General features: G+C 32.9%; 1 protein-coding gene across 1 annotated transcript; it reads right to left on the reverse strand.

Annotated features, from left to right (window-relative positions):
- Nucleotides 1–4,710: 4,710 nt before the first annotated feature.
- SLITRK6 (SLIT and NTRK like family member 6) lies at nucleotides 4,711–11,507 on the reverse strand. The gene is made up of 2 exons (XM_001093456.5): nucleotides 10,880–11,507; nucleotides 4,711–8,454 (listed from the first exon to the last, which is right to left on the reverse strand). Exon 2 carries the CDS (start codon nucleotides 8,428–8,430, stop codon nucleotides 5,905–5,907), a length of 2,526 nt encoding a protein of 841 aa, XP_001093456.2. The 5' UTR covers nucleotides 8,431–8,454; nucleotides 10,880–11,507; the 3' UTR covers nucleotides 4,711–5,904.
- Nucleotides 11,508–17,063: the final 5,556 nt, after the last annotated feature.

Genomic DNA, 17,063 nt, shown 5'->3' on the forward strand with positions numbered 1-17,063 from the left:
GTCAAAACCCGCAGAAAATGCAAAAATGAACACTAATATAAACATTTTACCTTGGGTGATAATGATGTGTGAAAGTAGGTTCATTAATTGTAACAGACACACCATTTTGTCGCTAGATGCTGATAGCTAGGGAGGTTGTGCTTGTGTGGGAACAAGGGATATATGGCAACTCTGTACTTTTTACTTTGCTGTGAACTCAAAACTGCTCAAAAAATTGTCTATCTAAAAGGGAACAAAATTCCTCACACTATATAGGTGTCTCTTTAGGCTTCAAATGACACATTCATTGAGATAGTAATCATTAATTTATAAACTGTACCATGAAAACAAAGGTTACTGCAGTCAGAGGTCTTAAAACATTAAAACATGAAAATGTCTGTCACCATGATCTTTGTGTATATGATAGTTCTAATAACACTTGAATCATATATTGTTTGTAAAAGTTTTAAATCAATGCATTAGCATGAGAACTGTCTGTATTTTAACTACTTTGTCAATATTTTATTCTATGAAATAAAACATAAACTCCTAAAAGTGGGTATTGATAAATAGTAATTAATTATTCAGAATTAGAAAAAAGAAACCACACAATGAGTTTCTGGTTGCCAGATGTACATGTTGTTCAGTCTGATAAATCAGTCAGCATTTTTAAAGCTGTAGCTAAAATCTGCTAATATATCATTCTGAATAATCTAGAATTAGGTACTCCATGACTAAAGTTAGTGAAATATCTCCATTTTTTTCAATAAGATGTTAAAAAGTCAGTGTCCTACCTAAACATAGAAGCAACGTATGCACAATGGCAAAACATACATATGCTGTGATTTCACATGGCCTGTAAATATGTATGGTTATAACAAGAGTCTGATGAGGACAACTGCCCTGAGAATAAAACAAAACAATATAAATTAACAGCAGCAATCAAACAGGGTTCCAATTCTGGCCTTGTTACTCTTACTACTTATATAGTGCTAGGCAAACCCCTTAACTCCTTCATTTTCTAAATGAGAAAGTTAGAATAAAGTTTATGATGTGTTTATATCTAGGAATTGTGTTTGCTGTATCACAGTGCATTGTTTGCTTCAAATATATATTCATTAATCCAAAGTACTTCAGAATGCTAGGATCAGGCCCCAAGTGTGTCCATGGAACGCTTCATGGATGAAGCCATATGTAGCATTTAAACTGATCTGATTTTTGAGGATCAGAACTCCTTTGAACCCTAGTGTTAACTTTCTTCTACTATGTATTGCTGTATTAATATATGGCATTAGTTATTATGCAAAGACAATAACAGGGGCTTATAAGTCTTTTGATTACTTACAATACCAAGGAAATGGATGAAAATACACTTAATATACATTCAGTAATGGTGGTTTCATCACTGATAATGTGAGTTGAAAATAAATCAAGTTCATTTTGGCAAGAATGATTATTTTTGTGTGTAGTGTCTCTTCAAGACTTCTATAAAACCAAATACAATGAAATGCCACGTCAATGCCCAGAGATTTTCTACAAGACAAGCAATTCAAAGTGCCTTACTCCTTATATAATCCATTTTCTCACGGGTAGAACTTCAGAGATGTGAAGAGGTAAATAATTACTTGTGGAAGGTCAGGTGTTCATGCTGTTCATGTTTCAAAATTCTAAAACAAAAGTACTCTCTTTAGAAAGTGTACAATTTTAAATAATTTAAATTGGAAATACATGAACCTGTGTGTGTAATTTGTTGTTTTGCGTTGTTTCCTTTCTTCATTCACTAATCTGCTGAAAGATATTTACTAACAGAAGAGTATTTGTCTGTTTGATTTTGCTTTCAAAACAGCTAGAAGAGGATTTTACATCTGGCAATCTTCTTTACGTTACCTATACATAAGAATGAATGCAAATATAATAAATAAAATTTGCCTTTTAAAAAAGCTAGTTGTAAGACAGATAATGTTGCTTCCAAAAAAATTTGATTGTTAAATAATATAAGTGTCCATGAGATCATTCTTCATGTGGCTGCCAGATATAAAACCACTCCTCCTGAGAAAGTCTTTTAATTGTGTCTTATTTTACAATAAAAGCTTGTCCTTTTATGATACCCCAACTTCTTCATAGAAGTGCTCTACAGGGAAAAGAAATAGAGAAGAATCCTCAAATACACTGTAAAACAATTTCTTAACTGCCAGGAGATTCAGCCTTCCCTTCCCAAATAGTTATCATTTGTATACACATGAGCAGTTTTCTTTTTATGTAGAAAACAATCTCCTAAAATAATCTTGCAGAAACTCATATATGGGGAACTTTGGTGATCTGTCTTTGGATATTTGTGTTTATTTTTATTAAAAAGTAAACAGGTTATGGCAAAACAATTATTCAAGTTGGTAGTATTCCTCTTCTTAAAAAGTGCTGTTGATTACCTACCTATTAGCTATCATAAAATAATGAAAAATACAAAATAAATTACAGATATATTGAGATGACCTACTACATCTTCATTAGGTCTCTCTCTGTCTCTCTCACCTGTGTTTGTATGTGTGTGTGTGTGTTTGTACATACATATACGTATAATATATGAAGGGGCATAAAGGAGAGAATAAGCCATTATTTTTAAAAGTGGCAATTTAATGACAAAGGGATGCTCATGTCACATTCTTTAATCCTGAATCAAGGATTAAGCCTTTTTAATTAATTGGGCAAAGGCATTCAGGCAGCTTAAGGCAGCTTAGATGGTGCTGTAGTTTATTTAATAATATAGCAGCAAAGAGGAGCTTTCTCTCCTCCATGATATAAGAGATTCTTTCAAAGAGGGTAACATCACTGATATAATTCTTTCTTATAGAGAGGAAAGTTTCCATCCCATTGATGGAGATAAATGAAAGATATTGGAAGAACACTTTTATAAATTTACAGTAAGTAATTTCATGTAATTTAGTAAAAAATGATTTGTTAAATAAGTATTAATACAACCAATATCAAATAAATTGACTTAAATTAAAAAGATTTATCCAGCATGATTATACACTACTACCACTATAGAACAAAATTTCAGTTTTTGGACATGAGTCATAAATTGCATTGATGTGCAATGGCCAAAGTGTAACTTCTGTTTAAATCAAGAAACAAAGCTAAGATAATTAAAAGTCTCCTTTTTTTTTTTTTAATGGCCAGGTTCAGGTAAATAATGCTGAGGATACTGAAAGAGGAATTGGAATTCTGAATCTGTCAGTTAGCTGCTGAAAGAGACCAAACTGGTTGCTTAAGTAAACAATCAAACAAGGAGTATAATAAAAGTTGTTCTTTAGTGGGAAGGAGAAGAAATTGGAAATTCAGGTCAAATAATCAAATTTCTGAGAAAGTCTCATAGATCACAAAGAATTAGAGACCATTATTAGCTTTCTCAACTCTCAACAACCAGTAGGAAAACAAATTCCACAAAGGGTTGTGAATGAAACATTTAAACCGTTAAAATCTCTTGCTTTTGGAAATAATTGTAATTTCGATGTCAGTTTTAAGTTATATCCAGAATAAGGATTGTACTTTGGTTTTGGGGGTATACTTACATGGCTTCTTAAACAACTTTGTTCCTCTTCATTATAAGTTAAAGAGTGAACATTATTACTTTAGGCAATTAACGGCAAATAAAGATTAAAGAAATATTTCCCCCATCCCTAAGAAAAGAATGTTTTTGAGGGCATGTCTCTGTCTGCATTCATGGATCCATTCCAAGGGTCCTCCAGGCATGGGAATATCTTAAGTCTTCCTGATACCTCTATGTACCTGATTAGAATTAGAAAATATTGGCAGATACTCGACTGAGTAAAAGAAGTGCAATAACATGAATTCTGGCCTTTATTTGTTCTTCTCTTGAGAATGTAATTTTTAAAATAATATTTTGGAGATTTTACTATTTACGATGCTGAATATTTTTTAGTAGATAAATATCAAGCATTTCATAGGCACACACATTTTCTCTTAGAAATTGTTACTTAAAGAATTTCCACCTTTGTGCTTCCAAACTTTGGAAGCTAATGAAGAAATTTTGGTTTTCAGTAAACCTTTTAATACATAACTCTTGATTGATTTCCATTAATATATACAATGATTGATTTTACATTACTCATAATTAGTCTTCATACCATGCAGCACAGCCCATATTGTTTTTATCAACAAGAAGGTTTCTCATTAAAAGTAAAATAAATAATGTATATTCTGCCTTTAGAGCAAAGTTGGATATTAAAAGCCAAAATATTTAATAGATCATTTAGGAATCACTGAAATATTGTTGAGTAAATTGAAGGGAGTACTTCCTTATGGAAAATGTGTTGCTTCATAGCCCAGTGCATGAGTTCGTGTGGTGTTCAGAAAACATTCCCAGATTACCTTGATTAATTTCACTTTGTCTTGTGAAAGCGTGCAGGTATGATTGATTCATTGATTCTATAATTAGAAAGGATAGAAATAAAACATTTCCTTTTGGATTGCATCAGAAAATGATTTGCTTGAAAGGGAAAACGGCTAGACGTACTTTAAATTTAGCTTCCTTTTAATCATACCAAAAATTAAATAGCCTGTTTCACACCATGAACAAGATACTTCTATGTGTAAACAACAAATAGAAACCTCCCATAGTGTGTGTATGTCTGTATGTTTGTGTGTATGTGTGTTAATCCTTACTTGATTGCATGACAAGTAAAGCTAATTTAAGAACACACATTTAAAAAATAGAGTTTTCATTTTAGTTTTATTGTAGTGAGTAGTTTTAATTTTCTTGAAAGGCACCCAAGAATAATTACTTTTGTGAACCAAAAATATATAAAACTGTACAGAATAAATATTTCATAGAAATCTAACTATACCTTCTTGTAAAATAAAGCTACATTGTCCCTCTCTTGAGGCAACTTAAACCACTTACCTTTAGAAGTGCCTTTTGCTACTGATTTATGGCATCTATCAATATACATCAATAAAAATAAAATAATTTTTCCTATTTACTTTACAACTGTGAATTACTTGCCACAAGAAATGTATTTCTATCATGGTCATTCAAATTTACAAAGAATTAAGCCTATGAAATAAAGCAAACCCAATAGATTCTCTAGTCATATTTACAGCAGAATCTCAGTAGCATTTTTAAAATATCCCTAGAAGAAGAATTAAACTTTGAACATAAATGACATACTTTAGTTCACAGCAGCACTGACATTAAAATTATCTACACAAAATGTGTAGAAAACCCCCCAAAATATGCTTATTTATTCCACCTGAACTATTAATCATTTTAACTTTTTAAACTTAGAATGCACGAGAGTGGCATTTGTTTAAGCTCAAATGCTCAAAGTTTTGAGCCACCCATGACCTATGTAATTACAACCTTTATATTTTTTCTTCACTGTAATTTGTAATTGTCAAGTTCCAGTTTCTTTTGCATTTATTGCAAGAAAGTTAGGTATGTTTGACAATATACATTTTTGAAGTACATACTGGTTATAAACAATGTATTCCTTACATATTATAACTACATATACAGGTATGGTTTTTAAATGATGAAATCCAATTGTAATTAATCTATAGGGAAAGCAATTCAAGAAAATTCGGGATACTTAAATGTTCAACCTTTTTAGATGTGCAAGAGGACTCCTATGAGACACTTTTCAGTATATGGAGAAATATTACTATAACCCTTGAATGATTTACATGCAAGGATTTATTTTATTTGGGACAGACTGAATTGCCTGAAGATAATGCCATGGCTTCTCCCAATGATCCCTGAGTTTATTTTTCTTCCTTTTTTTCCCCCGTAGTTTACTACTGTGCTTAAGTTCTGATTGATGACACACTCATGTAAGGCACTTATTTACAAGGTATGGACTTTAAACAGAATCATAGCATTTCTGTGAAAGCCCTCAAACTCTCCATCTATGTTTGCTGCTCCAGGACTTCTAAATAGTCAGGTTCAGCATGTAAATTAGCTTTGAGTTCAAAATACTCATTTTTCGTCTGTTCCACTAATACCTTCCTTGGACGTGAGTACATTAATGTTTCCATTAATTTCAGTTCTTCGTGGGCTCCTGGATAATGTGCCTCCATATCAGGCTGGAGCTGAGCAATGTTTTTCCTTAGGTATTCTGTGATTCCCAGTTGCTGAAGTTCCCTTTCTTTTTCTAAAATGTTTCTATACAGTGAACTGGCATCTTGGAAGGATAAAAATTCTGTCGATTGGTTCGTGGTTTTGTATTTCATATTGGACCCTGTGAGTGGTGAATGATTTTCCCGTTCCAAAAGACTTCTTTGGAGATGTTTTGCGTCACTTCCTTCTTTCTCATTCCCCTCTTCTTCCTCTTCCAAATGCTTTGGACCAAAGGAGGGACTTCTATAGACATGAACCATGGGGCTCACCATGTGCTGTTCATAGAGAGAGGCAGAGGGTCTTTCAGTAGTGTGATGAGTGGTTTTATGGCCATACATGCTGTACTGAAGATGCACGGGACTGTTGTCCCTCATTTGCTCATCTACTTGTTTCTTTTTGTATCTTCTCCTGCGGTGAAGAACAAGAACCACTATCCCTGCAGCACAGAACACAATAGTGATGAACACAATCAGAAGTCCCAATATTAGAACAGACAGTGGCACAGCATCTGTAAGAGACCGTAAAATAGTATCGGCCGTATTCGTTGTTGTTGTAGGAGTGGTGACAATAATGTAACTAGTCTGTGTTGGCATGGATGGGTTATTTACTAAACCTGGACAGAGAAGTTCACTATTTAGGGCTTTTAATTCCTTTTTGTCGAGATGCCCGGGAGAAGTGCAGAGGATGTCATCTGTCACTGTGTTCTTGCTTAGCTTTTGTATCCATTGTTGCAGTCCAACCAGGTCACAGGAGCAGTCCCAGGGGTTATCCTCAAGGTCAATCTGGGTTAGTAAATCAAGATCATCCAAAATATTACTTACAGGTAGATGGGTAAACTGGTTTGTTTTAAGATTTACCTTAGTTAGAGGAACCCCTGAAAAAATATGTGGTGGCAAAACTTGGAGGAGGTTGTTATTTAAGTAGAGGACTTTAAGTTTAGGCATTGGATTAAATGTTTCTGGCAGTATTTCCTTAATGGCATTGTATTCAAGATATAAGTATTCAAGATTATGGAGGCCAAGGAACATGCCTTTACTTAATTTGGTCAGATGGTTACCATTTAGATACAGCTTTTGTAATCTCGTTAGGTTCATAAATGATCCTTCTTCAAGAACTTCAATACGATTGTTTCCCAAGTGAAGCATTTCCAAAGTGAAATATTCCACTAGATCAGACTTCATTAAACTATGAATAATATTTCCCGCTAGAATGAGCTTTCTAGGATTTTGCGGAGGAGGTCTCAGATCTGATAAGCTCTCAATGTTGCGCTCCTGACAATGTATTAGAAGTCCTGATGGGGATAGGACTTTGCAGTTACAAGGAATAGGGCAGTAAGGTCCTGGAAGTTGAGTGGATGGCTTTGTAATATAAGGTATCAAACGTGGTGCTTTGGTGGGTGGTTTTAGAATGGATGTGGTCTTAGTTGACATGCGACTATCATTTATTGAAGATGTTGCTGCCAAATGTAACGATCCTGAAGGATCCTCATGTTCTTCATACACTGGTGGAGTGGGGCAAATGGATTCCTTCTTTAGTCTACTGAGTACACTTCCTTTAAAAAATGGAGGGCTATTGCAGACAACATCACCAATTATAGACTGCGGAGGCATGTTCTCCAACCAAGTTTTTAACTGCAGTAAGTCACAATTGCAGGCCCATTTATTGTCCTCCAACTGAAGATCCAATATTCGGCCAATGTGTTCGAGAAAACCAACATAAGGCAATGTTTGTAACTGATTTCCACGAAGATCTAGATGGGTTAAAGGAACAAATCGGAAGATGTTTGGAGGAAGACTCTCAATAGCATTATCATTTAAAATTAACACTTTGAGTCTGTTGAGCTTGCTAAAGGCACTTGGTTCAATCACTGTGATAAAATTGTTATCGGCTTGCAGGAATTCCAGGTTTTCCAGTCCATGGAAAGTATCCTCTTTAAGAATTTCTAAAGAATTGTGATTGATATGAAGTTGCTTAAGGAGGCCAAGGCCATTAAATGCACCTATCTCAATATCTGCAATATTGTTAAATCCAAGGTGTATTGAAATAGCATTGGTAAGCCCAGAAAAGTCATTTGTGTGAAGCATTGTCAAGCCATTATTTAATAAGCTTAGTTGGAAAGGTCGTGATGGTGGCACACTTATTTCAGATACCGTCTTGATACCTTTTTCTTCACAATTTATTAGCATCGTGCCATCTTTTTCCTCACAATTGCAAAGAGAATCACAAGAGCTTCTGACTGAGAACACTGGAGTTTGGGACTGTAAAGACATACAGGCAAGGAGAGATGAATAAAAGAGAAGAATCCACAGCTTCATGTTGTCATGTGATGAAATCCGATTCTGTAAAATAAAACGCAATAGCAAGGGACTTTAGTGGGCAGAACTGGGGAGGAGATGAAGCTGACATTTTCAAAATAATAGGTCTTTCTCCAAAAAGCAAGTGACTGACTACCATGAAAATATGGGTAGCTTACTGCATTCATCGTTTTTTCTTTTTTTTTTCTTCCTAATACTCAGACAGGCAAGTCTGACTGACTTTTAACTTGCATTGTGGTCAAAATATAAAATTTAGGTCAAGGGGAATTTAAAATATTGTATCATAATTTGTGTTCACATCTGATGAATAACCTGCATTTTAACAGATGAGAGAGGTGCTGCCTTAGAGCATTGATACTTCACCATGATGCAAAGTTACATATTTGAAAACTTTTTTTTTTTAACCTTAAGGTACATAAATTTAAGGCTGGAGGATTATCGTATAAGACAAATATGTAGTTGTTAGCCATAAGCATAGAGAACTGTGGGGAATGTAAAAAATGATAAAAAGAGTGTATGTGTGCATATGTGTATGTGTGTATACATGTCCTCATGTAGCATGCATTGTCTTTCTTTATATTGTTGAACTGTGTGTCACACAATAATATCTAATAACTGTGTCTGTGTTTTAACTTGCTTTGGTTTGGGCTTAAAATTACATCTGTAGTATACATATGTGTGTGTGTGTATATATATATATATTTACACACACTAATTTTATTTTTTATTTTGAAAACCTTGAGGAAAATATGTCTTTGATCATGTAATAAAGGATAGTACAATAAGAACTCTTTTAACTATTCAATCTAGGGAAGTTTGTATAAGCGTAATAGTATCAGATATATACACTTAAGAGTGACCATTCAAATTTCACTTAAATCCTTATATTTAATATTGAATTTCTAGAAGCAGTATATTTCTTACTGCTTTTTAATTATGTTATAGATGAGGTTGAAATAATAAAAACTAAAGTTAATCTTTAATACACATTTCAGGCTGTTGTAAAACAATAAACAATGCTTCATCTAAACTTCTAGCAAATGACTTCCTAATGAGGTTTTGAAACAGTCTTTAGGGCACTGAATGTCATCACATAATTAAGCAGCTGGTCTCCTTGATTATAAGACTTTAAGTCACGAACAATGAAGTCTGAAACAAACTGTATCATATTAAACTTTTTGATGGTGTTTCAAATTTGGTAAAAGAAAAAAAAGATGGTTCAGAATAACATCATGTATTCCAATCCTGAAACATGTAACAAATGCATCTGAAACAGCAATTCTTAAAAAAGATTTTGTCCTTTAAATGACAGTTATGCAAGGTAAACATTTGTAGCACTAATGATATCTAATTTTATTTCCTTCCTTTAAATATTATACCTTATATAAACTACATTGAAATATAAACACCACATCTTATGACTATTCAACTTTTCAAAACAGTAATCAGTTTTCATTTTTGTTGTTTGAAATGTGAACAGTAACTGAATCAAATTAAAATTCACAATCAGGTAAAACATACCAGAACCCAATCAACCATCCTGAAAGTAAACTTTCATTCCCAGAAAACATAGTGTTTTATTGAAAACACATATAGTACAAAGTTCCTGAAAGGCAAAAGACAACTAAAGAAACAAAACAACATACTGTGTTTCTATGTGAAGAGAAAGTTAGAAGACTTTATTTTTCTCTAGGGAAATAGTTTGATTTTAAACAGCTTTGTGAGCTGAGGTTATAAACAAGCAGCATGTAATTGGAGTCTTCAACTTGTGGATTAGCTTCCACAAACACTAAAAGTACTTATTCATAAATTACCAAGAGATAATAAGATTTATTTCACCAGGTATAGCATCAGAGAAAATAGCAAATAATTCTTCAGTGATTAAACTCTTGTTATTTTTTAAATCCTATATGAATTTTGTGCTCTTCAAAATGTGCTAGGAAACAGTTTCTCATCTCTTCAGAAACACACACAAATGTGAAAAGTGGTTCTCTACTGACAACATCCGATACAGTGGTAAAGAGGTCAAAAGATACTCACTGACATATTTTCTGAGAATACATATTTTCAAGTCAGAAAATAATATAAGTAGCATACAAAGTGCAAAGAATTCTTCAATATTCTGCTTATATTTGCGATTCAACATTCACACTTGGAAGCGATCCTTCAGAAAGCATACATATTTAGTTTCTAACAACAAACTGCATGTTGTAAAAGAAATAGTGGAATATTATATTTGTTCTTCTCTACAGCCAGCTGTTAGACTAAATGTCTGCTGCTCAGAGAATACAGGCATCTGCTACAGTGTTAGTTGTGCCAGTAAGCAAGAATGAAATTGAGTATCCTCTAATGCAAAGTTGTTTGTTTAAAGGAGGCAAACATACAAATTCAATCACTTTGCTATAATGCAAAAATAAGTATGAGAAAAGCCTGGAAACATTCATCTTACCTGTAAAGCAGAGACTCTTCCTGACGGTATCTGTAACGCACAGCTGGAAGAGGTGTTCAAAGTAATTCAGTTCCTTTATTAAAAAAGAAAACACCAACCACTGTGTACTTTCTTCTCAAATATCACTTTTTGTCAAGTCCCATAGGTTCATAAAGTTAAAACCTCTGGTCAAAGATAGAATACTGAGCAATTCATTGAAAATATTTCAAGCAGAGTGCATACTAGAGCATCCTGAAGCAATTGTCCCTTTTTCCCTCAATTAAAATTCACAGCATACTTCCCAGCTATGCTGACTTTTTTGCATATAGTTAACCATTTGCAAGCTGCTGAATGCAGTAAGTAAACAAGATGTTTAACAGAGCTGGGATTGATCACTCTTGCTTTCTTAGTTTGTAGATCCAAGCTGCAGCAATGTTCTCCTTCCTCCTTTTCTAGTATTTCTTGTTAGCTCAGTTTGTTATTAGTCAGATTGCCAAGGGCTGGGAGGTAGGCGTAAATAAAGAGACTTCTTGGCTTTTGACTCAGCCTGTAAGCCCTTCCCCATCAGAGCGTTTTAATCTGCCAGTGTCATATAACACACGAGACAGCTCCACCTTGGGACTGCTCAACTCCTCCTCTTTCTGCAAATGGTCTTTCCACTCCCTTTCAATACCAAATACAGTGCGAGTGAATTTTGATGGAAATAATAACACGTCGTTTTAAATGCTTAATAGTACATTGTGTTATTATAGCAAGGTAAATAATACGTTATGTTAAATTCTCAACTAACACTGTTTTGTAGTGTTTGCACACATGTGTGCAGGAAACACAAGGATGTCGCCTATAGAGGAGTTGCCTCTTTTTTTTTTTTTTTTTTAATCTGGTATTTATAGTTGAAATTGTGCACTCACTAGATTGTAAAATGTTAACATGAACAGCTTCCCTGCAATATTTGTATTTTTGTATTCACCATTTAACTTTTTTAAAGCCTTAACTTAGGGACTCTAAGTTTTTACTTCATTATTTCTTTCCCTAGAGCTAATATTCAATAATTAAACTTAGACATGAAGCTCTTCCAGTTATTTTAATATATTTATTTCGAAGAAAAGCATAATTATTTAAAAATATATTTAAAAATATTTAACCACAAAATAATTATCATTGATCAAGTTCTGTTTATCACTTTCAAAAATATAAAATTATATCTTTACAGATAAAATGAAACAAGTAAAATATATAGATATTGCAATAACCTGATTTCTATAGTGCTAGCTCAGAGAGAATTTATTCTTAATAGGTTATATCTTAAAAGTTGCATGTTTCTTCAACTCTTAAAAGTTTCTGAATCATCACTATTATTACTCTTAATTATCAGATTCCTTATTCCTCAAAAAGCCTGTGGTTTAAAAAATTGTTCTTGTCTACCTTCCTGAACTTTTTAACATCCCAAGTGCATATACTAGATGCTGTCTTTTATTTGTTTGTTTTGTTTAGAATAAACACAGATTCTAGTGGCCTTCTATGTAATAGTAGGTGTCATTTCAGAAAGTGCTATTTTTAAAAAGGAGAGTTGATATAGTTTAAATCATCAAAATAGAAGAACATCACATTATTATTTAATGATATACACTTAGATTCATATAGTTTTATAGTCTCAGGGTGGTATATTTGCTCTAAAAATATAAGGGCTCTGTGGGAATTTTCAATATTCTCACTTTCCTTTATATTTCCCGGTAATTAGGTTTCTCATTTATTTTAATGGCATTTTATGCTTTAACATGGAAAAGAGATGATGATACAGAGGAGGGGGTTGGAAAATAGAGTAAAAATTAAAAAATAAGAGAATGAAGAGTATAAGTGAAATTAAATATGATTAATTAGTCTTTGCCTCAATTTCCTGCTAGCTGCTAGCCAAATTAACTAAATCAAGGTAATGATTTAGATAGATAGTTAGAAATTAGAATTTTAATCAATAAAAAATGAAGGGGCAAGAATAATTTCCCTCCCAACTCTGTAGTCCTAATTCTCCACATGCATTCCTTTAGGTTTTGAAGTTAAGTGCATAGGAGAAATATTTTAGTAGCATAGTATGTGGGGCAAAATTTTTCAAGCCTACATGTGAACAAACGAAAGTAATTTCTTTGTAGATTGACACATGTTTCTCTCATGTCCTTCAATTTGATCATATATCTATTTTATCCATCATATACGCATAGCAGAAATTTGAAGTTTTTTATTATGAATTCCTTTCCTACATAATGCATCTTGTCTTTTTAGTGCATAAATTACTTGTCAATTGCAATAATTGCTGGTCAATTCCCCACAATGGTAAGGGAGAGAAGTATTGACTAAAAACACTTTTTAAAAAATTATTCACTTATTCTGTAAGTTTTCGTTGGGAATAGAAAACTAGAAAAATAATTCTTTGAGGAGCAATCTATAACTTTTAATTTAAAGTGGTAATGTTTATAATGAATTACTCAGCATTATCTCAAACTTAGTTAAAATATACACTAGCACATCTGAAAAATTGTAGACAAGTCTGCTGTTTTCTAGTTTTTTTTTTTTTTTTCACTGTAATTCTTCAGTCATGATATCAAATCAGTAATATAGTCATTCTTTCCAAAATGTTTATTATGGCAGGTTATGTGCTAATGATTATTGAACAACATTTATTTTAACAATATTTTTAATTTCCAATTAATCAATGGGAAAGTACTTTCTTAGTGTACTTTTAATAATAAATTCATCACACGATTATAATAAACAATGAATTTTATTTATTTTTCCACCTAATCTATGCCTGTTCCCCAGTAACTTCATGTTATTATTATGTATTATTATTATTATTGTTATTATATATAGAGACAGGGTCTCACTCTGGTATCTAGGCTGGAGTACAGTGCTGCAATCATAGCTCACAGTAACCTCCAACTCCTAGACTCAAGAGATCCTCCCATCTCAGCCTCCTAAGTACTTGGGGCATGGGACTTGGGGCATGGACTATCATGCCCAGCTGATTCTTTTATTTTTTATAGAAACAGGGGTCTTACCATGTTTCCCAGTCTGTTCTCAAACTCCTGGCCTCAAGTGACCCTCCCATCTTGGCCTCCCACAATGCTAGGATTAGAGGCTAATTACTACTACTAATAATTTTTTTTGAGAAGGAATCTCACTTTGTCACCCAGGCTGGAGTGCAGTGGTACCGTGTTGGCTCACTTCAACCTCCACTCCTGGCTTCATGCAATTCTCCTGCCTCAGCCTCCCGAGTAGCTGGGATAACAGGTGCCCACCACCAATCCTGGCTAATTTTTTTAATTAATTATTTTAAATCACGACCTGTAAATTACGTGTTATTGTGACATTTAACAATATCTCTGCTTTCAGAGTGTGTATTTCTAAAGGGCCAACATGAAAGTATTATAATTGCATTGAAGAAAACCAAGCAGTCGGAAGAAATAAACCTATCTCTGTTATTAATTTTAGAGCAGCAGCCTACAATCAGCATATTTTATTGCGCATGAGGACATAGGAAGTGAGGGCCTTCCCTCCCTCCTTTCATGGATGCGGGGAGATCATCTTAATATCCAATGACCTGAAAGACTAGGTGGTAGAATGTTTTATGAAATTTGTTGAACCGATAATGTGTACAGTACAAATAGAGTGAAAACACCAAGAGTGAGCACTGGAAAAAGAAAAGAAAAAAGTAAAACAATGAAATTTATTCATTCTAAGTAGGACCAGTTCCACCTTAGAGTGGCTTTCCACCTTTTTTAGTGTCACATTTAAGAGGTAAAGTGTAGACGTGTGTGATTGAGTTTAATTAAAAAATCCGAAAGGCTTGCAGGGAGAGAACACTATACCATCTGTGGTGTAGACTGAGGCGTATTTCAATACTCTGAAGTTAGAAAGTATGAAATTTGGTGATTTGGGGAGGATGCTAATACTATAGGGAATTTCATATATTAGCTAGTCATTTCGCTGTTTGAAAAAAATAAATAATCTTAACTCAGTTTCACTTCTTACATACTTATATGATTGTTTTGAAAGGAATATTAAACACATTATTGGGAAACATATTATTGTGGGCTGTGCTTTCTTTGTACTGTCAGGGAATTACACTGAAACTCATGATAATGCTACTAAAATAAAATATTACAAACACTTATAAATAACGCATAAATGCACAGTCTCCAGAGACCCTGATATACTAATTTTATAAACTTTTAAAAATTATGTTTCTCACTTTCCACTAAAAGTTTTCTTTAAGCTTGTATATACCTTTTGAGAAGTGTCTTGTTTCATTAAGAAATTTTAAAATGCAAAATAAATAAGGAAAAATAAAATTTACTAACAATTCTATAGCTTAAATTTAACTCAAATGTTTATTTTATATTTCCGTTCTCTTTATTGTGTACACATGTAATCATTTTTATAAAATGAGAAAATAATATTTAAAAAGAACAATGAGTAAAGTCAACTTAAATACAGAATTGACTTATTTACATAAATCCAATTCATAGAAAATAATAATAGAAGAATGTTGCCTTTCATCTTTCAAAATTGTATGCTACACAATTTTCAAATTATGAACCCAGGGTGTTCTTTCATGTTTCACTAGAAGAGGACGAAAACACTTTCTAAACATTACTTTTTCTGTTGCCTAACAATAAGAGTTTAATTATTATGGATATGTTGACTTCCGATAACAACATACAGTTAAACTAAGAGACTAACTTTTAGATGATGAAGAATAGAAAATCTTCCTAACTTTTTCAATATACACACATGTGTAGATAAGAATGTCATTGGCACAATGTTCATCATGTTTGACTTATCTCCATGAAAAGTCATGTGTCTTGGAGGAAATGTATAAGGTAGATATAATATTTTATGGATATATCATAGATAAGAAGACAAGAAAAAACACTATGGAAATACAGAGGAAGAAGCTATTAAGTAAGTCACTTTGGGGAATTTGAGGAAGGTCTCACCATGAAGGTGACATTGAACTGGATGAATGTTTAGGAAACTTGCCTTTTGCATTGTGCCTTTAACAAGAAGTTTGATTTGTTATGTAAGTCTTAGGTTTCCTTCATACTTAATTTGACCTAATAGCAAAGGTATACAACTGATAAAGGGAGTGCTTTATTCTAAGAGAAGTTTTGTAATAAAAACTTCCTGTTGGTGATTTGAATTCAATGAACACAAAGGAATTCTCTAATACCCTTGTTTAACCTGGCAAAACCTAAAAGAAAACAAAACAGCAACTTTCCTCTGAAAGCTTAAACTATGACCAGTCTGTCTTCATATAAATCCTATTGAAAAATTTCATAACAATTCCTACTTCAAATAGAGGACTAAGCAAACCTAAAAAATACGTGAAAAATGAACCAAAAAATGTGAATAAATGTTTTCATGATGCGTAATGAATAAAGTGCAAGATGGCAAGGTGCATTGGAATAATGCTAGACTGTGAGTTATTCTGACTGTAGGGAGACACTCTAAGGAAGGGCTTATGTTTACTTCATATTTTTTCACCATAGCACTATAGTGTGTGTTGCACATAGAAAACAGTCAAATAAGGTTTTTTTTTTTTTGTATGTTCTCACCATTGTGTAATCTTAGGATAGTTACTTCCTTGTTCTTCAGGAATGTATTTGGACAGATTTTTGTCACCCATATAACTAAATGTTATGGATCAAGATTAAAAATTAAAAATAAATAAGTTGATCCCCTTTATATTTCCAATGTTCTTTGGTAATTGTACTAAGAAAATCTATGCAACTAAATTATTTTATATTCAGATGCTTAATAATAATAGTAGGCAAATCCCACAGAATTAAATATATGTGATAGATCAGATGCTTGTTGAACAACTTGCAGGGCATATTAAATTCCTGGATGTCTTCTATTGTCCATTACAAATCATACATCACTGCCTCTGCTTATCACCCATTGCTGTGTCATTGAAGGATGCAAACTTATTTTAATAGTTATAATCTTAAAAAATTATAATATACAACCATTTTACAAAGAGTCAATTGTATTTATTTCAACTTAAAATAAAGCTGTCAAAATCATGATTATCCATATCAAGCATAGCTAGACAGATTTTTTTTTTTTTTTTTTACTATTATTTGAGATCATCTCTCTGGAGATCATCTCCACATAGTTGAGTAAATGTAATAACTTCTTAATTTTA

Source organism: Macaca mulatta, chromosome 17 (genome assembly GCF_049350105.2).
Source record: "Macaca mulatta isolate MMU2019108-1 chromosome 17, T2T-MMU8v2.0, whole genome shotgun sequence".
Classification (NCBI taxonomy): Eukaryota; Metazoa; Chordata; class Mammalia; order Primates; family Cercopithecidae; genus Macaca; species Macaca mulatta.